Source organism: Mastigoproctus giganteus, chromosome 8 (assembly GCF_048544385.1).
Source record: "Mastigoproctus giganteus isolate SK-2022 chromosome 8, ASM4854438v1, whole genome shotgun sequence".
Lineage (NCBI taxonomy): Eukaryota > Metazoa > Arthropoda > Arachnida > Uropygi > Thelyphonidae > Mastigoproctus > Mastigoproctus giganteus.
In genome coordinates, this window is record NC_143582.1 from 200,288,384 (window position 1) to 200,315,252 (window position 26,869).

At 36.7% G+C, this 26,869-nt stretch overlaps 1 protein-coding gene across 1 annotated transcript in view; it reads right to left on the reverse strand.

Annotated features, from left to right (window-relative positions):
* The window catches only part of LOC150082172 (SIN3-HDAC complex-associated factor), a 99,679-nt gene that overhangs the window by 3,939 nt on the left and 68,871 nt on the right, over nucleotides 1-26,869 (reverse strand). Inside the window, exon 5 of the mRNA XM_090380442.1 lies at nucleotides 15,996-16,135. Within this exon, the coding sequence (XP_090236568.1) occupies nucleotides 15,996-16,135 (140 nt within the window). The remainder of the gene's footprint in view (nucleotides 1-15,995; nucleotides 16,136-26,869) is intronic.

Below are 26,869 nucleotides of genomic sequence, written 5' to 3' on the forward strand. Positions count from 1 at the left end.
AAACATTATGTTGAATCACCTTGTCTCTCATGGGTAGCGCGGTATAATCACTGTTCTTCCCACACCGGATAGAAAAGACCTGAGATAGAATCCCGTCAATGACGCGAGGAATTTTGATGGGTCTTTTTTTTTTTTTTTTTTTACAGCGTGGTGTTGAGTTATTCGGTCTCAGGCGAGATTTGTATGTCCCCTCCCCCCCATGGGAACACTGGTGTTTCGTAACTCAAGCAGCAAATAGACCATAAAACACACTCCATTCACAGACATATTATATACGGTTCAATATGGCCTAAGTTGTTGAAGCAGCTAAACCTATACAAAAAAAAAAAAAAAAAAAATCCTGTAATCCAACTGCAACAGGGCTACGGAAAGTAGAGGGTATGCAAAGTAAATGAGAAAATTACGTTGCACCATGGTCCATGGCACATGCTTGTGGTAACACCACTGCCAAAAAAAACGATATCGTCAGGAAAGCCATATCAAGGAATTTTGATAGGTTTTTTTTTCACAACGTAGCTTAGTTAGTCGGTCTCAGGCGAGATTCGATGATTTTTCTCCAAGAAATTCGGGTTTTTCGTCAAGCAAAGAACAAATGGACCACAAAACACGCGCAATCTACAGACATATTATACACGTCTCAATATGACCCAAGTTGCTGATGCGCCTAAACCCCTACAAAAACGCAACCAGTAGTGCACAACCAACTGGTGTTATCACACGCATGGTCCATAGCCCATGCTTGCGATAACACCAGTGACGAAACTACCATATCGCCAGGAAAGCCACGGTTGGAAGAGAGGGAAAGAGCGGTTTAGTATGGTCTTTTAAATATTGCGTGGGGATAGGCCGTTCGGTAATCTCGGAAGGACACACAATGTATAGCTTCGCTTGCGGATGACATACCATTCTATATATGAGGGGCTGATCATTTAATTCGCGGACTGGTACAAGATTCTATGCTAACCGCGTCAACTTTCCATAACTGCTGCTAGAGACACACTCCCTGTTCGTTAATAAGCAGACTCTGTGTGCATATGCCAGTACTTGTAGAGCTAGTGTTGCGGGAAGAGTTTTTTTTAGCAGCATGTCACTGACGATCGTTTTGAAGCAAGTATCATGTCGGACATACAGATTGAACAGCGAGATGTGATTCCTTATTGTGTCAGAGAGACAAAGACATCGGAAACGGTTAAAGAGATGAATGAAGCGTATAAATGAGTGGTAGAACGACCATATTCTGGTGCGACCGAATTTTTCTGTGTGAAGTGGTCACAACTGAAGCACTTTACAGTCTTTAAATTTGGCTTGCAAGAAGCATTTAATGCGTGGGTACAGCAGTCGCGAAAGTGTGTGTGCAAAGTTCAAGGGCAAGTATTTCGAGAAGAAGAAATCTACAGAAGATTCGGATGATGAAAATTAAAAAAAGATCTTGCACCAATCTGCGAATTAAATGATCTCAACTCGTAAATTTACATCACATAAAATATCTCATATATACAGAATGATTCTGAATTGTAGCAGAATACTTAATGATTTTGTAATAACTGAGAGCAAAGTGGAAGAGAAACTGTTGAAGTTAAACATAAGAAAAGCACCTGGGGTGGATGGGATCTATCCAGTTATATTAAAGGAGGCGGAAAAGCAACTAAGCAAACCCTTAGCCATAATTATGAGAGCATCCTTGGACTCAGGGGAGGTTCCCACGGACTGGAGATGTGCAAATGTATCCCCAATTCACAAAGGGAGATCGAAGGGTGACACGAGTAATTACAGACCAGTTAGTTTAACTTCTGTACTGGGTAAAATAATGGAGTCACTGGTTAAAGATGCATTCCAGGATCATCTAGACAAGACTGCAGCAATAATTCAGACACAGCATGGGTTTGTTAAGGGAAAGTCTTGTCTGACAAATTTGATAGGATATTACGATGTGGTTACAAAGGAACTGGATGCAAAAAATAATTTTGATATCATACAAATTTGTATATTTGGATTTCAGGAAAGCTTTTGACACTGTTGCGCATGGAAGACTATTGTACAAATTGGAGCAGAATGGTATTAAGGGTAAGTTGCTACAATGGATAAAAAGGATGATTAAGTGGGAGAAGACAGAGGGTGGTAATCAATGGGTGCTGCTCTTCTTGGACTAATGTTATTAGTGGAGTCCCACAGGGTTCGGTATTGGGTCCACTGTTGTTTTGTATATTTATCAATGATATTGATGAAGGTATATCAGGCTTAGTGTCGAAGTTTGCAGATGATACAAAGGTTGTCAGGGTTGTTAATGACAGTAATGGCAGTGTGCTACTGCAACATGATCTAGATAATTTGGGCAGATGGGCTAAGAAGTGGCAACTGAAGTTTAACCTTGACAAATGCAAAGTACTGCATATGGGTAGAAGTAACCCCAGAGAAACGTACCAACTGTGTGGTACTACACTTAAGGTGGTAGAAAATGAAAAAGACCTGGGAGTAATTGTGAAGGCAGATATGAAGTTTTCTGAGCAATGCAGACAGGCTGCCAGGGCAGGTCATGGGGTTTTGTCAATGATATATAGGAATTTTGCTAGCAGGGAAAAGGAGGTGATTATCCCTCTGTATAAGGCAATGGTCAGGCCACGCCTTGAGTACTGCGTACAGGTCTGGAGGCCTCATTTTAGGAAGGATGTAGATTTACTTGAGCGTGTACAGAGGAGGGCAACAAGATTGGTGAGGGGAATGAAGGGATCCTCTTATCAAGAGAGGCTTAAGTTCTGCAAATTGCAGTGGCTGGAGACTAGGCACCTGCGCGGTGATCTGATTGAGGTGTATAAGGCCTTGAATGGGTTCAGCACGCTGAATTCTGATGGGATCCTTCCACTTGTTGAGATTACGAACCTAAGGGGGCATAAATTAAAATTAAGAAAAGACAGATCTAGAATATATGTGCGGAAATTTGCCTTTAGCCAGCGGGTGGTTAATTGCTGGAACAAACTCCATCTGTCATTGTGGAAGTTGATAGGTTGAATAAATTTAAGGAGGAACTGGACAGGCATTTGGAGGGAATGGTGTGATTTTTTTTTTTTTTTTTTTTTTTGGCTGATGCTGCATAAGCTCGTATTTGCTTTCTTGCATCACATGCCACTACTATTTCACCTCAGAAATTCTACATTTCGGGGGAGATCCAGTTGTTTACAGCAAATGAAATCGCAGATGGTCTTAGAAGTTGTTTGAGAAGGATGGTGAGTAGGCAATGTAAATACATTAAAACAAGAATACGTCCTATGTCAGAACTAAATATTTGTTTAATTCCAATTGGAAATTATATACAGACAGAAATCTCTCATGGTAAGTATCTACCGCAGGATCAATGATTGAAAGCGTAGCACAGTGGTTATAATCATTGTCCTCTCCAAACCGGGTAGAAAAGGTCCGAGTTCGAATCCCGTCAATGATGTGATGAACATTTATGTTTTTTCACTCAGGGGCTGAGTTTGTCAGCCTGAAGTGTAGATAGCAAGGTGCGACTCAACTTTTTGGTGTGAAGTGGTTTCTCTATCAAGATAATGCCAGGGACCATACGGCTAATATTGTCCGGGCAGTAATCACTGCCGTAGGTGCATCTCACCCTCGACAACTCTGGTTTTTCGTACAGAAAGATAGGCAAATCGACCAGCGAACGCGTGCGATTTATGGGCACGTCACACATGGGCAAAGGGTTAGTTCTCGGATAGCCTTTTTGTTTAAAAAAAAAAAAATAACAGAACAGCCAAAAAGAGACCGTGCATGTCAAACTTTTGGCCATTCTGCACACTGCATAGAGTAGAAAAACCCTTTCTGCCCTTTGTAGTAGAAGAGCAACCATTGATGAAGAGAGAGAGAGAGAAGAACAATAAAAAACGTCTTATTTCCATCTGTATATAATTTCCAAATAGAAATAAACAGAAATTTAATCTCACATACACTAAAAGTTCTTCGTTCCTCTTTGAATATGGTCTTAGAAACTATTAGAAACTTAATTATTATACTTAAAATATTAGAAACTTAAAAACTATTAGGCTTTTTTTCCAAAAGCCCTAATAGTTTTTAAGAGAAATGATGTTCAAGTTTAGGTCACTTCCGGTAAGGGAAAGGGTAGCACAAAAATCATGATTACACTGAAGTACAGTCAATAATATATAATACAATCGACATGAATTAAAATATAATAATAATAAAATTTAATTTTAAAAACAGGAAATGCCTGATGATTTTCAGCGCACTGTTTCGTGCATTTTTCTGTAGGATAACGATGAAAATCTCAGCAAAAACTCACTTTGTGTGATAATGTAACTGTTACTCAAAAAGCACCTGATCGGTCACCACAACTGAATCTGATTGGTTTTAATCCCTAGGTTTCCACATTCATCAGGAACTTTAGAATCATGTTCATGATACCGTTGATGCCATTAACAATATACCAAATCTCGAGAATGTGTAAACTTCATTTGAACGAGGTGGAAATGCATGTCAGAAATGTTACAAAGCGATAACATTTCTTGTTAATAAATAGTTGCATTGTCAAAAAAGTGAGTATTTTTCCTGAGACCTGCACCGTCCTCCTACAGAATAATGAGGGCAATGATACCGTATAAATCGACTGGTAATTCATGTTTTTTAAAAACATTACTTTGTGAATTCATGTCGTTTATGTCTTGTGTTTTGCGTAATTTACTGTATTTTGGTTCTCTACCCCAGTATAGTCGCTTCGCCAGTTGTAACTCGTTTGTGTAGAGAGGAATGTGACTTTAAATCATCTTCAATTAGAGACAATAGTTAGCCGATCTAAAGCGGAGGGAATTCTGTTTTTTCCCAATGGGGTGTTTTGGGAACGTATAACATGTAACCCAGCATTAACATTAGCATCAGTAGAGGCATACGATGCAAAAAAGCAAGCTTATGCAGCATCAGTAGAGGCATATGATGCAAAAAAAGCAAGCTTATGCAGTATCAGTCAAAACAAAAAACTACCCGTTTCACTCCGCCATTCGTTACAAATGCCTGTCCAGCAAAGCCTAAATTTATTTAGGCTATCAACTTCCACAACAAAAGATGGAAGCCTTTTATACCAATCCCGCTGGCTAAAGGCAAAATTTCCGCACATCTATTCTACAACTGGCTTTCCTCAATTTGAATCTGTGCATCGTCAGGTTCTTAATCTGAGCAAGAGGAAGAATCAAATCAGCATTGAGCTTGCTCAACCCATTCAAGGCCTTGTACACCTCAATCAGATCACGTCCCAGGTGCCTACTCTCCAGGCACTGCAATTTGCAGAACTTAAGCCTTTCTTGGTAAGAGCACCCCTTTGTTACCCTCACCAATCTTGTTGCCCTTCTTTGTACTCGTTCTAGCAACTCAACACCCCTCCTAAAATGAGACCTCCAGACCTGTACACAATACTCTAGGTGTGGCCTGACCATTGCCTTGTATAACGGAATAATCACCTCCTTGTCTCTGCTAGCCAAATTCCTATATATGATTGACGTGCACTGGAAGCCCCCCTGCACTCCTCAGCGAACTTCGTAATTGACTGCACAATTACCCCCAGGTCTTTTTCACTTTCCAATTCCCTGAGTGTAGTATCACACAGTTGGTACGTTTCTCTTCGGTTATTGCTACCCATAATTTGCATTTGTCCAATACTTTGCATTTGTCAATGTTAAACTTCAGTTTCCACTTTTCAGCCCATTTGCCCAGTTTATTTAGAACCAGTTGGAGTAGAATACTGTCTTTACTGTCGTTAACAATCCTACCAATCTTTGTATCATCTGCAAACTTTGTATCATCTGCAAACTATCACCGGCAGAATTACTTAACAAGTACAGGTCACTGTTGAACAAAAGCCGAGAATTAGGGTTGAATTTGAAAGTGTCTGCAATTCTGCCCAGACACGATAGGAGGGAGTATATGATGAGAGCCTTGTCGATCAATTCGGCCCTGGAAAGATTGTGCAAGGCTCAAGGGGTAAAATTTTTTTCAGCCTGGACTGTACTTGTTAACAGCAGAGATTGGAAATAATATTTGCTGATGCTATCGAGGCAGTGTTAGGTGGGTCGTAAAACTGCTAGCTTGGGGGAAGACAAAGACCAATAGATTGACAGTAGCCACTGGCAGAGGTGAAAGAAATTCTTGCACTGTTTCTATTGGAATGAGCAGAAACCTGAAAAACAAGATGCAGGATATTTCAGAGACTGCTGGGAGTCATTGCGGTACAAGTAAACACATGTGTTGTGTTAGGGTAGCTAAGAATAGAAACAGGTGCAGGTATACTTGCGTGTACACCAATGCTAGGAGTTTAGTAAATAAATTTGATGAATTTGAGGTATTGCTCAAAACATCAAAGGCAAATATTGTTGGGATATCAGAGACGTGGTGTCACACAGATATAAGGGATGCAGAACTGCAATTTGGGGAGTACAACGTCTACAGAAAGGATAGACAGGATAGGAAGGGGGGAGGGTTTATGCTATTAGTTAAGAAACACATAAAAACCAAGGAAGTGAAGCCAGTCGACATCGCTGGACAGTACAGTGTTTGGTGTGACATAAGGATTGGGAGATCAAAATTGAGAGTTGGAGTGTGCTATAGGCCTAATGACTCTGATGAGAATAATAAGAAACTGTACAGGGAAATAGAGTGGGCCAGTAAATCAGAGAATCTTATAATGGGAGATTTTAATTTCCCAGATATTGACTGGAATTTGGGGGCTGGTCACTCACACACTAGCAGGGCTTTTGTGGATTTATTGGATGATTGTTTTCTACATCAGCATGTTCGGGAGGCAACTAGAGGGAGTAATACTCTTGATTTGATTATCACCAGTGATTCTTCATGCATTAAGAATCTGCAGTTAAATAACCACTAGGTGGCAGTGATCACAATGTGCTGAAGTGGGATTTACACAAAGAGGTAACTACCATTAGGGGTAAAGGGAAGAGTTATTGCTTTTGTAAAGGCGACTACGATGGACTGAGACAGTATTTAAATTCTATACAGTGGGACCAACTGATGATGTTACCAACAGCAAATTCAAAATGGGAAGCATTCAAAGAACTTATCTTGGAAGCTACTAGACTTTACATACCAACTAAGAAATATTGTTCAAGGTTTAGGCCAAAATGGATGTCGGATGAACTAATGAGGCATATGGCAGAGAAGAAAAATGCATGGGATACTTACAAATTAACACATGACACAGAAGCCTATGATAGATACAAGTTGATATGCAACCAAGTTACAAAGGAAGTTAGGCAGGCGAAGGCAGATTACGAGAAATCCTTGGCAAGGGATGCAAAGAAAAACAGCAAAGAGTTCTTTACTTATGTAAACTCTAGAAGGAAGGGGATGAATCAGATTGGTCCACTTGATATTGATGGGTCAACTGTTGATGATCCTGCTCAGGTAGCTAACAAACTAAATGAATATTTTGCATCGACATTCACACATGAGGAGTTATTCAGCGAGGGGAATGCCAGAGGTGTATTCAATTCTAGCAGTAAGCTACAGAATCTTGAAAGAACTGGGAGTAAAGTGGAGGAGAAACTGTTGAAGATAAACACAAGAAAGGCACCCGGGGTGGCTGGGATCTATCCAGTTATATTAAAGGAGGCAGCAAAGGAAGTAAGAAAACCCTTAGCCATAATTATGAGAGCTTCCTTGGACTCAGGGGAGGTACCCATAGACTGGAAATGTGCAAATGTGACCCCAATTCACAAAGGAGGATCAAAGGCTGGCACAAGTAATTATAGACCTGTGAGTTTAACTTCTGTTCCAGGAAAATTAATGGAGGCACTGGTTAAAGAAGCACTGCAGGATCATTTAGACAAGACTTCAGTTATAGCTCGGACACAGCATGGTTTTGTTAAGGGGAAGTCTTGCCTGACCAATTTGATTGGATACTATGATGCAGTCACAAAAGAACTGGATGCAGGGAATAGCTTTGATATTATATACTTGGATCTTAGAAAGGCTTTTGATACTGTTGCACATGAAAGACTGCTACACAAATTGGAGCAGTGTGACATTGGAGGCAAATTGCTGCTACGGATAAAGGGGTGGTTGAGGGGGAAAAGACAGAGAGTGGTAATCAATGGACACTGCTCATCGTGGACTAATGTTGTTAGTGGAGTCCCTCAGGGCTCAGTGTTGGGTCCATTATTGTTTTCTGTATTTATAAATGATATTGATGATGGTATATCAAGCTTAATGTCCAAGTTTGCAGACGATACAAAGGTTGGCAGGGTTGTCAAGGACACTACTGCTACTATGCTGCTGCAACAGGATCTGGAAAGGTTGAGCAGATGGGCTGAGAGGTGGCAAATGACGTTTAACATTGACAAATGTCAAGTACTACACATGGGAAACAGCAACCCCAGAGCAACGTATCAACTCTTGGTACTACACTGACAGTGGTAGAGAATGAAAGGGAATTGGGGGTGGTTGTGCAGGCAGATATGAAGTTCTCTGAGCAGTGCAGACGGGCTGCAAGAGTAGCTCATGGAGTATTGTCAATGATATACAGGAATTTTTCCAGCAGGGATAAGGAGGTGATTATCCCCTTGCATAAGGCAATGGTCAGACCGCACCTAGAGTACTGTATACAGGTCTGGAGGCCTCATTTCAAGAAGGATGTAGAGATGCTGGAACAAGTACAGAGAAGGGCAACAAGATTAGTGAATGAAACAAAGGGGTGCTCTTACGAAGAAAGGCTTAAGTTTTGCAAATTACAGTGTCTGGAGACTAGGCACCAGCGAGGTGATCTGATAGAGGTGTATAAAGCCTTGAATGGTTTCAGCATGCTCAATGCTGATGGGATTCTTCCTCTAGCTCAGAATAATCACCTGAGAGGGCATAAATTCAAATTGAGGAAAGACAGATGTAGGATAGACGTGCGGAAATTTGCCTTTAGCCAGCGGGTGGTTGGTTGGTGGAACAGCCTTCCATCCCTTGTAGTGGAGATTGATAGCCTAAATAAGTTTAAGGCTCAGCTGGACAGGTATTTTGAACGAACAGAGGGATGAAGTGGATGTGGGTTTTTTTTTTTTTTTTTGGCTGATGCTGCATAAGCTTGCTTTCTTGCATCAAATGCCTCTACTAATGCTAATGCTAACTTGGACATTAAACCTGATATACCTTCATCAATATCATTGATAAATATACATAACAACAATGCGCCAAAACCGAACCCGGGGGAACTCCAGTAATAACATTTGTCCACGAAGAGCAGTGTCCATTGATTACCACTCTCTGTCGTCTCTCACTCAACCATCCCTTTATCCATTGTAGCGATTTGCCCTTAATGCCATACTGTTCCAATTTGTATAGTAGTCTTCCATGTGCAACAGTATCAAAAGCTTTCCTGAAAACAAGTATATAACCAATCAAATTGGTCAGACAAGACAACCCTTTAACAAACCCATGCTCTGTCTTAACTATTACTGTAGTCTTGTCTAGATGATCCTACAATGCTTCTTTAACCAGTGATTCCATTATTTTCCCTGGAACACAGGTTAAACTAACAGGTCTATAGTTACCCGTGTACCCCTTTGAACCCCCTTTGTGAATTGATGATATATTTGTACACCTCCAGTCCATGGAGACCTCCCCTGAGTCCAAGGAAGCTTTCATAATTATGGCTAAGGGTTTGCTTACTTCCTTTGCTGCCTCCTTTAATATAATTGGATAGATCCCATCCACCGCAGGTGCCTTTTTTATGTTTAACTTCAATAATTTCTCCTGCACTTTGCTCTCAGTTATTACAAAATCACTTAGTTCCCTGTTAGAGTTTCAAAAAATTCTGGCACTCCCCTTATTGAATAACTCCTCATGTGTGAATGTAGATGCAAAATACATATTCAGTTTAACAGCTACCTGAGCATGATCATCAATATTCAACCCAGCTAATCATCGATTGGTTGTTTGCTAGACGAAAACACCATGCTACCCTCGCTCAGATCGACTAAGTCAGCCACTTTGTGGAAAAGGACCATAAAAATTACTCGGGTCATTGATGGGTTACGAACTCAGGTGTCGAGAAAATTCGTGATTACACCAAATGTGCTTGCTACATTACACTGGAATATAATACACTGCTTGACAAATTAAACAGAACAAAAATGTTTTCCATGAATATTTTATTGTGAACAGTGTCGCCGAAGGCAATTATTTCATAATTAGGCATCCTGGCATTCATATTCCGAGTATCCAATAGAAATTGGTGTACATTTGGTGTATCCAATAATAAAAAAAACTCAATCTAGCACTTTACAGAGCCGCACATTATACAAATCATTCATGCCTGTAAAAACACAAGTTGCGACCACATCACTTCATTACCGTTTTTTGGTTCTCTCGGAGGAACAGCCACATCTCCAGTACTTATGATGAAAAGTCATCGTCGTTTAGATCAGTGGTTCTCGACCTTTTTTTTTTTGCTCGTGGCCTACTTTTGAGTTTCATTCACCTCTGTGGCCCCCTCATATTGTTTAATTGTAATAAATGTAATATTTATAATAAATATGTACTTATCAACTGCACTTTTTATTTATAACATGTAGTATTTATTTATAACATGTATTATTTGTTTATAATATAAGAAATATTAATAATAAAAAAAGGGATTTATTAACTACACTCTTTATTTGTAATAGAATTACAAATAAAGAGTGTAGTTAATAAAGAGTGGTATGATCGACGTTTAACAATTCCCGAAGTGCTAACAGTGCTGAATTAAGTTATAGGCTAGAAAGGCTATAACTTAATTAGTCCAGGGTGCTTTTCTTTAAGGAGCGCCAAAATCAGAAGAACAATGAGTCAAAAAAATCCCCATGGACTCCATCTGGTGAGTATGGGTTTGGCACAGCCAGGGTCCTGAGTGCCATAATGATAATAATATAAATATATATATATCTATATCCTTAGTAAAGGGCGCCGAAAAATCATTCTGTCTGGGGCACAGAAATACCTTGGTCCGGCAATGTGTTAGTCGAACTGATATTACCTCATATTTTTTTATGAAGCCAAACGGTGGAAACGCTTGTTTCGCACCGATCAATCAAAGTATCTTTGCACACCGTGCTGTCTGGTGAATCATCGTGTGTACCGCTACTGGCGCGGTATACACGATGATTCACCAGGTAGCGCTAGTCGCACATTGATTAGGTAGATTTAGTTACCTAATCAATGTCTCTGTTGTACGTTTGTATGAATTATTTGATTTAAGTTGGCAACTTCAATAATAGGGTTCAAATGTGTTTTTATATTTAGTAATATAAGACTTTTTAACCCATTCAACTGTGCTGAATGGGTTAAAAATTACAATTACCATTTCTGAAAGGCGGCAACCTTAGGTGGGGCCCGAAATGAGAATCTTGCCTAGGGCCCGATTTTTTCTTAGTCCGCCACTTCTTTTTAGTAGTAAATACCTGTATGGGTTGAAGTCAGAAGATGCCTACTGGTTGATATTAGAATTGAATATCTATAGATTATAATTTTTGGAAATACATGTAAAGTATGGGCTTGGCACACCCAGGGTCCTGAGCTGGATATCATCATTCTTCCCTTTCTTGGTGATTCCTTTCTACTTCTCTCTCTCTCTCTCTCTCTCAGGGTAATAGGGAAAAATTTTTTTTTTTTTTTTTTGGCCGGTGCAGCATAAGCCTCAGGCTTCCTTGCACTATGTGGCTAATAATAATAATAATAATAATAATAAGTTCGGTAGGAGCAGAAAACGAAGCAGAACTAAATGAGAAAGAGCAAAAGCGAGTTCTGTGGGTTTGGAAAGTTGAACATCGAATGGATACGGACTGGTTTTGAAGACAATGGGGGAATTTCAGGCGCCGATTCAGAAGAATGGTGCCCATGGAGGTATCTATATTTAGAAGGACTGAAATTAAAGAGTCAAGTTTTGTTCACCTCACTAAAGAATTTCTGGCAGATTGCCATTTAAGGAAATGGTGGTGGATATTTCAGAATTTAAAACGGAATTTATTTCAGGTCAATATTTCTTAAATTGAAAGTTGGATGTAGTGTGCTACCACCAGTAAAACTATGGATAGGATTTCCACTCAGCGGAAGGTCATTAATATGTAAGAGGAAAAGAGTGCAAGAAAGAACGAAACCTTGGAAAACATTCGGAGCCCTCTACCATTACCACGTAAGCAGACAGAGAGGGAAAAAATGGCGTATTCGGGCCAAACAAGGTTCTCACGTAGTAGAGTTGGTATAATCGCCGTCTTCCTCCGCACACTGGGCAGAAAAGACCCGAGTTCGAATCCCGTCAATGACTAGAAATTTTTTGCATCTTTTTTCAAAACGTAGCTGAGTTAGTTGGCCTCAGGTGAGGATAGCATGGTTTATTCTCGCCGAACTTGGGTTTGGTTTTCGTAGCTACCCATTGAGTGTAAAACGCCCATAAAAGTTCCTCACGTCATTGACGAGATTCCGACCAGAGCGTTTTGTACCTAGTGTATGGAGGACAGTGATTATATAATCACTGTCCTCCCTACATAGTCATGTTCCATATTATAATTAAAAGTTTCGCCAAACGTTTTCATTGAATTTGAATAAAGAAGAGCACCATAAGCTAATATGTCAGCAGTGGACCCATATTAACAGAGATCGATATTAACATATTGGCAGTCATTAATGAGATGAAAAGTTTCGACATAGTTTTAAGAGATTTCAGTTTCTAGATTTCTTCGATCCTTTGGAAAGAGTAGAGGTTAATGCAATGGGGTGATAATTCAAAAGGAGAAATTTATCACCCTTTTTAGGATCTGGTTGGACCTGAGCAAATTTTCAAGAAGATAAAACACTAGTGGAATAAGAAAGTGTAAATAGGTACCACAAAAGAAGCTCAAGAGCAGTTTTGGAGAACAACTAGAGAAATACCAGCAGGACTTGGAATTCTCATGCTCTCTACCTATTCAGAATTCTTCAAACATCTTTCTCTTGGAAGATCATGGAAGGAATTAAGTGCAGTGTATTCAGTACAGCAAGAGGTAATTTACCAAGTTCGTGGGTAAAAGTAGAATAAAAGTAGCATGCTAATAACTCGACTTTTTTTTTCCAGCTTGGTGTACAAAGAAATCCAATATTTCAGATTGACAGAAGTTGCAGCTAATAGCTTTTGCAAGAGACCAGAATGCTCCATCATCATTTCGAAAGTGGTGATGGTGACAATTAATGAGTCTCACCAACAAATTGTCAGATTTTAAGAAGGAGCCATTTGTACATATGTGGGGACTAATGATATTAAGCAAACACGAACTGATAATTTGTTGAGTATAGCAGTGTTGCAAAAATGGCAAAATGCCTTCCATTAGGTCAGAATGCATATGTTAATTATGAAGGCGACTCTGGAGATCCCGTTAGATTGGAGAGGTGGTAACGCATCCCCAATACATAAAAGCAGTTCCAAGAGCAAATTGGGTACCTACTGCCTCGTCAGTTTGACTTCAGTGACTGGAAAAATTATGGTTGCAGTGATCGAGTGATACAAGCTCATTTAGATAGAAATGGAATTTGACTTCAAAATTCTGAAACGCAGCATGGTTGTGAAGGGAAATTCATGTTTAACCAACCTGGTTAGCTATTTTGATAGTTACTCATGTAAATTGCGTATGTTCTCTGGTCGATTTGCCTGTTTTGCTGGACAAAAAAACCAGTTGCTGGTGGGGGGGAACCTCGCCATATACGCTTCAGACCGACTAACTCAGCCACGGAGTGAAAAAAGCCCATTAAAGTTCCTCACGTCATCGAGGGGATTCGAACCCGGGCCTTTTCCACCCGGTGTGGGGAAGACGGCGACGATACCACTGTGCTACGCGAGCAGACAGGTTACTGTATAAGTTTATGTTAGCTATTTCTTAGCTAACATAAGAAATGCAGTTTAGGTTCAGTACTGGAACCGCTGTTAGTTCGTTTTCCTTAAATGCCATCAACAGAGGGTTACAGGCCGGGCTGTAGCAGACAGTATACAGCGGATACCCTCTGGATTTTTTTTTTTTTAATGTGAATAGCGTATACCTTCTGGATTTATATATAGGTGTATGCCGTATACCCTCTGGAATTCGATTAATAAGCACAGTGTATACCTTCTGTTAATTTTACGACTACAGCACTGGTTACAGGGATATGCAAATGTCACAACCAGGAGAGTAGGAATTATTAGTACTTCAGGAAGACTTAAAAAAAAAAAGTCTGCAAATTGCACATTCTTTGGTTGGTTTGCCTACGTTTACAGGGAAGGAGAAACCTTACGTTATTTTCACCTAACTCTAGCATGAAAACAACCTATTAAGTTACCCGTGGGATTCAAACCTGGGCCTTTTCCACCCAGTGGGGAATATACTGCTGGTATCCTATTCTTGCCAATACAAAACATCTATTCCGTTCGCTAGCAACCTGACATGATCATGAAGTTATACAATTCATATCTATTGGACCAATGATTTATCCTTCCATCAAAAGTTTACAGTACGGTAGTCTCTGATACTTATCTGTGCTGACTTCTCATAAGCTGCCTTAGCTTTCTCAACCTCATTTGACCTGATTGAAATAGTTTATATCGGCTATAGGTTTCTGTATCCCGCGATAATTTACATGCATTTCATGTCCCCCTCCAAACTGACACTAATATCATCAGATCATCTCACATTTTGGCCAGTCTTGAACAGTATCCCATAATCAGTATAAAAAGCCGAAGTACATTACAATATTTCCCATTTATTATTTGCTGTTGGCAACATCAGCTGATCCCTTTGAACAGAATTTAAACTGTCTCAAGTCATCATTACAAAAGTAATGCTTTTGTAACGATGATTTGTAATGATTTACAAAAGCAATGCACATAATTATTTTTTTAATTAGAAAAATAAGCATAAAAAAATCCCCATGTACTTGTGTGGCTGCTCATGTATAATCTCCCTCTAGTAGTTTTGATTTCTTATCCATAATGCTGTGCGTTGAAAATGAACTATTTACGATTTTTCCCCGAATAAGACTGTTGTCACAAAGCCATCGTTCGGTTCTTGTTATCCAATAAGTATTAGGATAATGAGTAAAACTGTGACGTTAACCATTTTAAACAATTTTTTTTAATTTCGGTGTTATACACATAACCCAAGGGGCTCACATCTAGTATGGGCTTGGTGCACCCAGGGTCCTGAGCTAGATATCATTTTTCTCTTTCTTGGTGATTCCTTTTTACTTTTCTCTCCCTCTCTCAGGGTTAACTCGGGAATTTTTTTGGCTTCTGCAGCATAAGCCTCAGGCTTCCTTGCACCATAACTAATAATAATAATCTTGGCAACTTCTTTGCTCCCCACTGCAGAGTTAATATCAGCATTCAGTAATGAAGTTTATTCAGCAGCAGCCAAAAAAAAAAAAAAAAGGGGGGGGGGGGAGATAATGATGGTATCAGCATTTAATTTACTTTAGAAAGCCTTGAACACTTTAATTAGGTCATCACAGCTATTTAGTTTCTGGAGGCAATTTACAGAACCTCTTTCCTTATACCCTTTTGTTCCTCCCAATAACCTTATTCTTCTGTGCACCCTTTTCTACAGATATGTCCTTCATAAAATGAGTTTTCCAAACCTATCTGCAGTATTCCAAATGTGGCCTACTTCTCTGCTTCATACAATGGAATAATAATATTATTATTATTAGCCATATGGTGTAAGGAAGTCTGAGGCTTATGCTGCACCAGCCAAAAAAAAAAATTCCCCGAGTTACCCTGAGAGAGAGAAGTATAAAGGAATCACTGAGAAAGAGAAGAATGATATCCAGCTCAGAACCCTGGGTTTGCCAAGCTTTACCCCTGCTGGCAAAGTTCCCATACATCAATAATAGAACCTCATGAGCTATTTCACCAGCCTGGTTGAAATGTTCAGAAAATGTAATGTACTGAACAACCACCGTTCAGATGTTTTTCCCTATCACAACTTGAATTTGGTGCTACTCAAATGCAGTACCTGATATTTATCAATATTAAACTTCAACTGCCATTTTCCACCTGCTTGATCCTCTTGAAGTAGCATATCCTGATTACTGTCATTAAACACTGTGCCTAACTTTTTATTACCAGAAAACTTAGACATCACACTTGATATACCTAAATCAATATCATTAATAAATATTAAAAACAATTAAGTGGCACAACACCAACTGTGAGGCCAGGGACAGATTTTCCATTAGGCATCATAGGCACAGTGCCTAGGGCCTATGAAGAGAAAAATTTCGATTTTGTTCAGAATGTTAGCTAAACCAGCAAAGAAAAAAAAAAAACGTTCAAATGAAGAGAGGAGAATCAGATAATTTCAAGAATCTTGTGGTGAAAGATTTGATATGGTTCAAAGGATAATAAAGTATTATGCATTTTGTGTTCTGAAACATTGAGTTTTTTTTTTTTTAATGTTTGCCTAAATCTTTTAAATTTAGTGATTTAGCTAATTTTGTGTTCTGGGCACACATACACACCCCCCTTAAAAGGTTCGCCCACTCCCTGCTCTAGGAGTTTCAATTCAATACGCAATCTAATGACTGTTCTTGCAACTAGAAGAATCAAAGTGATGTTCGCTCCTCCAATTAAGGTGATTTATCATTTATAATTGAAACTTAAGTCACGTTATTTGACGTGATTCTCAGTAAAACTGTTAAACCCCCGTTTAGCCCCTTTAGAACATTTTGGAATAAAAGTGCCTAGGGTATACGAACACCAAATTCCAGCCCTTGTTGGGGTTCCACACATCATGTTAGTCCACAAAGAACAGTCGCCATTTATAACCAGTCTCCTAGGAATGGTTTACATTCCTATATCCATAGTAGTAACTTGCTCCTAATGCCGCCATGCTACTCCAATTTATACAATCATACATGTTATACACTGTCAAATGCTTTACTTAAATCCAAGTATATGATGACAAAATTATTCTTGGTAACAATCTTATAGTAGATAGTCAGATTGGTTAAGTGTCTAACAAATTCATGTTGTGATTGTCTTATGATTCTATCAAGCAAGACGATTTTGCATTACTTCTGATTTAATTATTTTCCCTTTAACTTGGGTTTTAAATAGGTCTATCATTACCTACTTTACCTTTTTAAATATAGTTGTGAATAGGAGATATGCATAACTTTTTTTTGAAAGCCCCAAACATGAGAGGTAATAGAATCTATAATACTTAGTACTAAGCATGGGTTAAATGGTTTTCTTCTAGCCCATGATTTGAACCACAGAAATTCCTAATGTTGTCCATGAATGGGCACAACATCCTCAGCATGCTATGATATAGTGCACAATAACTAAGGTAATCAGACATTGTATTTAACTAAACATTTTCAGAAGTTTTAATGTAAAATTATCTTAACCAAATCTACATTTAAAATTATAAAAATTTGTTAATTTGAACATGACAGATTGTTAGGCTGCATTAATAATGTATCATATAATTGTCCACTTCAGCATTAGCATTAGTTGAGGCATGCAATGCAAGAAAGCAAGCTTATGTAGCATCAGCAAAAAAAAAAAAAACCCAGTTCACCCAACTATTCACTCCAAATGCTTGTCCAGCTCAGCCTTAAATTTAAGCTATCAGCTTCCACAAGAGATGGAAGTCCAATCCAGCAATTAACTACCCACTGACTAAAAGCAAATTTCCACACATATATTCTACAACTCTTTCCTCAATTTGTATCTAGGCCTCTTCATGTTCTTAATCTGAGAATGAGGAAGAATCTCATTAGCATTCAGCTTGCTCAACCCATTCAAGGCTTTATACATCTCAATCAGATCACCTTGCATGTGCCTAGTCTCCAGGTGCTGCAATTTGCAGGACTTAAGCCTATCTTGGTAAGAGCACCCCTTTGTTCCCCTCACCAATCTTGCTGCTCTTCTTTGTACTCATTCTAGCAACTCTACATCCTTCCTAAAATGAGGCCTCCAGACCTGTACACAGTATTCAAGGTGTGGCATGACCATTGCCAACAGGATAATCACCTCATCTCTGCTAGCAAAATTCCTATATATCATTGACAAGACTCCATGACTTGCCCTGGCTGCCCATTTACACTGCTTAACAAACTGCAAATATAACTGCATAATTACCCTCAGATCGTTTTCACTCTCCACTTCCTGAGTGTAGTACCACACAGTTGGTATGTTTCTCTTAGGTTACTGCTACCCATATTACTTTGCATTTGCCAAAGTTAAACTTCAGTTGCCACCTCTTAGTTCAACTTTTCTAGATGATGTTCCAATAGTGTACTGTCATGTCATTAAGAACCCTGCCAACTTTTGTATCATCTGCAAACAACAATGGGTCCAGCATTGAACCCTGGGGAACTCCCCTAATATTAGTCCATGAAGAGCCGTGTCCATTGATAACCACTCTGTCATCTCCCACTCAACCATCCCTTTATCCATTGCAGCAACTTGTCCTTAATGCCATACTGCTCCAATTTGTACAGTAGTCTTCCATGTGCAACAATATCAAACATTCCTGAAATCCAAGTATGATGTCAAAATTATTTTTTGCATCCAGTTCCTTCATGACCACATCATAGTATCCAATCAAATTGGTCAGACAAGACCACCCTTTAACAAACCCATGATGTGTTTTAACTATTACTGCAGTCTTGGCTAGATGATCCTGCAATGCTGCTTTAACCAGTGACTCCATTATTTTCCCCAGACCACAAGTTAAAATAACAGGTCTACAGTTACTGGTGTCACCTTTTGAATCCCCTTTGTGAATTGGGGATATAATTCCACATGTCCAGTCCATGGGAATCTTCCCTGAGTCGAAGGAAGCTCTCATAATTATGGCTAGGGGTTTGCTTACTTCCTTTGCTGCCTTCTTTAATATAACTGGATAGTTCCCATCCACCCCAAATCCTTATGTTTAACTTTGACAATTTCTCCTTCACTTTGCTCAGTTATTACAAAATCACAACCCCTGTTACTTTGATAAGCTTCTGCATTCCCCTCCTTGAATAACTCATGTGAAATGTAGAGGTAAAATACTCATTCAGTTTGTTAGCTACCTGAGCAAGATCAATAGTCAAACCATCTATGTTAAGTGGATTAATCTGATTCATCCCTTTCCTTCTAGAGTTTACATAAGAACTGTTTTTCTTTACACCCTTTGAATGCGTAACCTCCTTTGTGACTTGATTACAGACTAGCTTATATCTGCCTCTTCTGTCACCTGATACTTTGTCCCCTTTGCTCTGTTATTACAAAATCATTTAACTCCGTGTTTGAGTTTGAAAAACTTCTGGCCTTCACTTCCCTACATAATTCCTAATGAGTGAATGTAGATACAAAATACAGTACTCATTCAGTTTGTCAGCTACCTGAGCAGAATCCTCAACAAACGAACCACTGATATCAAGCAGACCAATCTGATTCATCTCCTCCCTTCTAGTACTTACATTAGTTTTTTTTTTTTTTTTTTTTTGCGTCCTTTGCCAAAGATTTCTTATAATTTGCCTTTGGTTGACAAACATCCTTTGTGACTTGATTACAGACTATTATATCTACCATTATGTATCTGTCTCCTGATAATTTGTGTCCCATGAGTCTCATTAGTTCATCTGACATCCATTTAGGCCTAAACCTTGAACAGTATTTAATTGGTATTAAAAGCCTATTAGCCTCCAAGATTAAGTCCCTGAAGGCTTTCCATCTAGAATTCACAGTTGATCACATTGTATAGAATTGAAAAACTGTCTGAGACCACCATAGTCACCTTTACAAAAGAAAAGACCTTTCCTTTACCCTTGATGGTAGTCACATCTTTAAGTAGATCCCACATTAATACACTGTGTTCACTGTCACTCAGTGGTTCCTTTATCTGCAAATTCTTAATTCATGAATAATCAATGCTGATAATCAGATCAAGAGCATTACTCCCTCCAGTTGTCTCTTGAACATGTTGTTGTAGAAAACAGTCATCCAATAAACCCACAAATGTCTTGCTAGTGTGAGTGACCAACTCACAAGTGCCAGTCAATATCTGTCAAGTTAAAATCCCCCATTAGACTCTTATTTACTGGCCCACTATTTCTCTGCACAATTGCTCATTACACTCATCAGGCCTAGAACACACCTACTCTGATTTCCCCTTTCCTGGTGCTTATGTCACTCCACCCTGACAGCATTGCCAATTGAATGCACTTCCTTAGATTTTGTTTAACAGCATAACCCGTCCTCCCATCCAGTCCATCCTTTGTGTACACATTGTACTCGCCAAATTTAAATTCTACACTGCTTATATCTGTGACACCACATCTCTGATATCCCAAAAATATCCACCTTTGTCTTGGCCAGCACTTCCAACTCATCAAATTTATTAACTATACTTCTAGCATTGGTGTACATGCAAGTATAGCTGCACCTGTTTCTACTCTTAGTTACCCTAACACAGCCCATGTATTTACTTGTTCCACAATGACTCCCAGCAGTCCTGGACATCCCCAGCAACTTGCTTTCCAGGCTGCTGCTCAGTCCAATAGAAGCAGTGCAAGAATCACTTTAGCCTTTGCCTTCAGTCACTTGCATGCATTACTTACTGAATTAACACATTACCTGCTGTGGGATGCATGCAGTTTTGATGCAGTGATTTTTTAAGAACTAAAACAATTTCTCATGATGATGATCATAATGATCTTAACTTTATTTACTTGGCTTTTTTTTTTTCCTCTGTTTACTCTGACAAGGAATTTGTATTAATTCTTGAAACTGCATATGGCTTTATCCAACATGGTATGTATTTTATTAATATTTATTAATACAATTCATATTTATTATTAATAAGTTAAAGAATTTAGATCAAATTATATTGTAGTGGTGTTACTGAATACTGTATTGTAATGCATTATCATAAAATTACTTTATACACTGGGAGAGGCTTAAGGATGGAAATGACTTCAGAGGCTTGGGTATTATATAATCAGACAATGATTATTAGAGTAAGCAGGTGCTACATGTTGTCTTATCAATGATTTGCCATAACTCTGCATATAAAGAGGGCATCATCCTGTTACAAGTCAGGCACAGCTGCATTTGGAAATTTTTTCAGTGAAATAATTGCGTGTCTGCCTCCAGATCTAAATTGCAAAGACAGGTAACTCCTCAGGTGAGAAAAGCAGTGTATTCACAAAGAAACTACAAAGATGTTCTAAAGCTTGAAAATTGGATTTCTCACATTGAAATGGGACACAAAAATTAGCAGTCATAAATGCTAACTGTTAAGGAAAATTACATTTAATCTCAGAAAATTTGTTTGGTCAGCACATTGTCAACCAATAACGGGGTCACTTGAGTTAGACAACCTAATGAAATTTAATTGGCAGCTAAATTGGTATTTTCTGATAGTAGGAAGAGTATATGATTAGAGCAGATAACTTGTATATATTTTTCTTATTATTTTTGCTACTGATGCTGTGAAGTTATACTCAAAACAGAAACTACATTTTAAACAATTTATTGTGCTGAAAATGCAGGCAATCATTTACTACAGTGAATGAGTGAAAGAGTATTTAGGTTGTCAGAATAAATTATTCATATTATAAAACAGGTAAAATCAGAGATAAAAAACAGTCATTTTACAAAGTCAGCTACAAAGGTACATATTCATGTAAGATCTTTAAAAATGCGAGATGAGAACTGTCAAGAATGAAATATGGAACTGCTCAGTTAATTTTGCTTGTGTAAGGCAGAATTTTTTATTGTTGAGCAAAAATACCACGTACCATGAAATGAATGCTTATTGCTATCTTCATGGAAACACTTTTCACCAGTCACTTTGTGCTTTATGTAATTTAAATTCAATATCCTGATAGTTTCCACTTTACTGGATTTATACATACAAGTGCACATGCAATATTTTTTTCTCTGCGTTTACTGTAATAATAATAATAAAAAAACATTGTAACATGTGATCACTAGCCTTTCCATATTTCATAAATGACCATGCATAGTAAGTTGGAACCATTTACTAATATAAAAGTTCTTTTTGTAATTTAAAAAGTAAAGAAAATAATGAAGCAAGACACTACTACTTAGTATCAATAAGCACAGACAAAGCTAAAATTTGAGCTTGACCAAGAGACTAAATGGAAGACTGCTTTCCAGGCTGTAGTTGATACTTTCTAATTACATTATCATGCTTTTTTTTTTTTTTTTTAAGGAAAACATATACATAAAACAGAAACACAATAGATGCATTTGTAATTTGCAAAGACACAAATTAATGCAACTTAAAAACAATCCAAGCACAGAAATTTATCATTTTCCTACAATATGACTAATACTGACCTCCTTTCTTTGGTCAATTTTTTTATTTTTATTTTTTTGGTGGAAAGAATATGCATATATACATATACTACCCACAATGGAAACGTTCATTTGTTGTTGGATGTTGAAGATATGCACACTTAATTTTTTACATCAATATATATTAGCCAAGAAATTCACCTCACATATATAACCACTAATAAATACACTTCAAAGAATGTTACTATACCAGTAATATGAAAATCTATGGGATGCTCACTAGCAACCAAATCATTAACTTATATGATAATGACATCATGCAAAATATAATATTAATAAACCTTACATAAGCTGCTATTGCATACACACTAGACTAGGGAACATTTTTTCAGCACTAATAATGTTAAATTAATAAATTAAATGATAATGAACACATATTCACCGGGTATCCAATGCACAACCATATTCAGTATGCCCTGTTCATTATTTTGATATCGTATATATTCTAAGTCTTATTTCAACATTGGCCTCATATTTTAAATATCTTACACATGGCAACAAAAACAAGGCACATTAGATTTTATACCATGTGGACAGCTGAAAATAATGCCAGAAGACTAACTTGGCACTTACACTTAGCAAGGTACTCTTAAAAACTCCTATTTTCATATCTTTGTCTTTTTATTCTCTCTGCTCAACTAATTCCTGAAAAGCACAACTATCAGCTCAAGATATATAAACTCATATTTGTGTGTACCCACAGCAGAGTCTTGCCTGTATGCATATATTTAACAGATGTGTGTGTGTGTACATGCATGAAGAATGAAATTATTACAGAGCTATTGCATTACTTTTTACGATTCTCGTATACAGCAACATCACAAAAGCGAACTGACTAATATCATTTAATAAAATTTATTATAGAATTATAAATTAATAATTTATTTTGAATGTTTTCATCAAGGCAGCATGTTATGTGGAATAATAAGGCAATAAAAATTAAGAACTTGAGGCTGTTTTCCTCCTAGTCATCAGGAATACATATGAAAATTTTCTAAATATGTTTTGATATAAATTTTTATTAACTGCTATAAGTAAATGTGGCAATTTAATTCTTTGAGTCAAAAGCAAAATAAATATGCCTGGTATATTCTCTAAAACATGTATTGTCATTTGCAGCTCTTTATGTTGGAACCTTTTCAGTATGTCACGAATTCACTCTTATGACAAGAACAAGGAATTTAAGTCATACTGCTTATATATGTATACATCATATAGTAAACCACTGTACTAAATTTGAATTGCCATTTTTTTTGTAATTTTAATTATTTTGTAAATTTACAAATTAAAAATATTACAAAGGTCTAATACTTGTAACTTTAAATCAAGAAATGTGCAATTTTATTTAATGTATTTGCTGGACAATAATATGTACTAGATCATAAGATGCACAGATTTTAGAAAGAGAATTTCAGAAAAAAATATTTTATTGCATATTTGAAATACAAGTTCAAAAGTAACCGAATATTTTCTGGGTTGGATGAGGAACAGAAGTATTTTTCAGCTGCCCTGTTCACATGTCAATAATTGAACACCTTCAATTTGAAGTCCACAGCATACAAAAATCTCTTCTGCCTTGTACCTACTTCGTTAGAACTATAAATTTCTAACGAATTAAAACCACCATACAACAAGCTTCAAACAGATGTTTTTTTTTTTTTTCCCTCTCCACTGGTGACTTACTGATTTACAGAAGAAATTACTGATTCCTGAAAGTCACAGATAAGGTCAATCAAATAATTACTAATATCAGTAATTCAAACTGATCATGTTGCTTATTGTTGCATATATAAACCTCAGCAGGAAGAAGCAAAAGGTGAGGATGGTGGTAATCAATGTCTCATATAATGGAGATAAGGTAAGGTAGAGTTAATGAGAACCCCTTCCAGAAAAAGGTTCCTAGAACAAAGGGGTTCTATTTATTATTATTATTATATTTTTTTTGTGGAAATATAGGTGTGAAGCAAAATGTGTAAACTTCACTCAGATATGCTAAGCAATAGCCAGGGATGGCTAACTTTTCTTGCAGTGTACCATGTATCATGTTGAAGTGTGTTATCCATAAACTACCAGTATCAAAACTCCCCCACTATTGATCTACTTTACCAAATGATTTTGTTAACTATATAAAGAAATTACTGTATACCCTAAGCACTTGTAATAAAAAAAAAAAATGAAACCAATTGAGTTTATAAAATAAATTTAATATACATAAATGAATATTTGTCCTTATATAATCAGTCATGAAGAGTTCACCCAGTGTGTTAAATTACTGTGGCAAATATAGTGGGTTCTGGTTACAGTGAAATCCAGGTTATAATTTTTGGCAATAAAAGTGATATTTAAACTATATTCATTTCTGATTTTTTTATATTTTAGTTATTTATCATTAGTATTTTTATTTTATTATATTTTTTCACATCAGTAGGTGCACCACTAACATGAGCTGCAAGAAGCACACATTCTGCAGGGTTAACATGTTTGGAAGAATTTTAGGCCACAGTTTCCAAGAAAAAAACTACATCTTTGGCCCAGCAAATAGAGTAATCACATGCAATGAAGAAAATGATAAAGTGCCTAGCAGGAATATAGAACAAGTTTCACTCACAAAGAATTCAATTAAATTCTAAAAGAATTAAATTTCATATATCGACAAGAATATAAATCAAACCTTTTCTGCTTTTTAAGAAATCAGTAGTTTTTTTTAATTTTTTGTAATGCTGCTTCTTGAAGTTAGCATGAATTGTTTCCTAGAAAGTGCAAATGGTTTTTTTTTTTAAATATTTATTACAGAACAAAACAAGGACATAATTCCTCAATGATTGAATTTGTAAAGGAAAAATAAGATATAAAAAATTATGTTTTCTGTATTTTTATATATCTGTAGAGTTCTGCATTGAATTATTTATTGTATTAGACAATATTTATCTTAACCATTTTTTGTTAAACAATTTATGCACTGAAAACTATTGTAATAGACTGAATACACACTTTATGTTAACCACTATTTTGTCTTAATAGTTTTTGCTAACTGGCTTTAACTGTAATTGTATATAATAAAAAATAATAGAAATCCTAAAAAGAATAGTATCATAATGATTATATTTTATAAAAATTATATTTAATATGTGCTTATTTGGAATTAAAAATAATTATACCAATATTCATTCATATAAAACAATCTGCATCCCCCTTTCTATATCCCCCCCCCACAATGAATTTTATAAACTCAAGATACTCAGAATTCTGTGATTTATCTATTCCATTCTTAATTCAATCATGATTTTAGTTAGTAAGCATTAATTGGTAATGATAAGCTTGTAAAATTCCTCTCTAAAAATTCAATTATGAATATCCAAAATTAGGTGCAATAATCTGATAAATTTATGTTAAATGACTAGGTAAAACAATTATAAATAATTAATTCTTCACATCTGATTTATATAGTGTGAGAAAAAAAAAAAAAACACTTATACAACCCATTATCATCAGCTAAATATCATTAAAGGGTTAGCAGAAACTATCTTATATAATCACTCAAGACCTGTACATCTAATATGAATCTATTGTAATGATTGTAATGATGTCCATTTAATTAAGACAACTATATCATTGATCTAGTTGCTACAATAAAAATGGATTTTAGAGAATCAATTAAGTTTATATGGGGAAAAATGCTATTCAACAATCTTTAATTTTGAACTAATGAGCAGTTGGATGCACCTTCCTACAAGCATATAGTATTGCTTTTTTTTTTTTTTTTCTTTCATTAGCAAAAAATATAAATATTTAGGTTCACAATCCGTTCTTTGCTACTAAAGACCTACAATGTCATCTACTTTTCTTTATACTGAAATTGAACTTATTATGAAATAAAAAAAAAATCAAGAATGGCAATTTTTAATGTGAAGTAAATCTTATTTGAGGATGGTAATTTTTTTTTATTTACTCATTTTTTTCTATTACATTACTACTCCAGGATGGCCTTAATGGATCAGGGTTTACAAGATAGAGAATATTAAGAATAGCACTCTAACATTCAAAATGACTTATGTAGAAATGTTTAAGTAACACCAAGATCTATGAACTCCAACTCAAGAGTTAATTTTGTAAACTTCATAATATAAAAATTTATATTATGTTTACAGTGTTTTGCTCTTATTTTATCTGACATTTTTTCATATCTCTCTATATTATAACATACACTTATTTTGTTCTACACGTTATATCTGCTCACAAAATAAATAAGCTAATTAGTAAGTTAACTGAAATTATTTATGATAATCATTATGCTTACTAGGAAATTGGATTTCATATTTAAAAAAATTAAATTGGATGTGAGTAACTAATAATTATACTGCCACCTTACAAATATCCACAGTAAACTCAACTTGTAAAATTCCTCTCTAAAAATCTAATTAGTGAATAACTGAAATCAGATAAATTTATGTAAAATTACCCACCTACAAACATATAAAGAACATAACTGTTAAGAGGGATACTGTAATT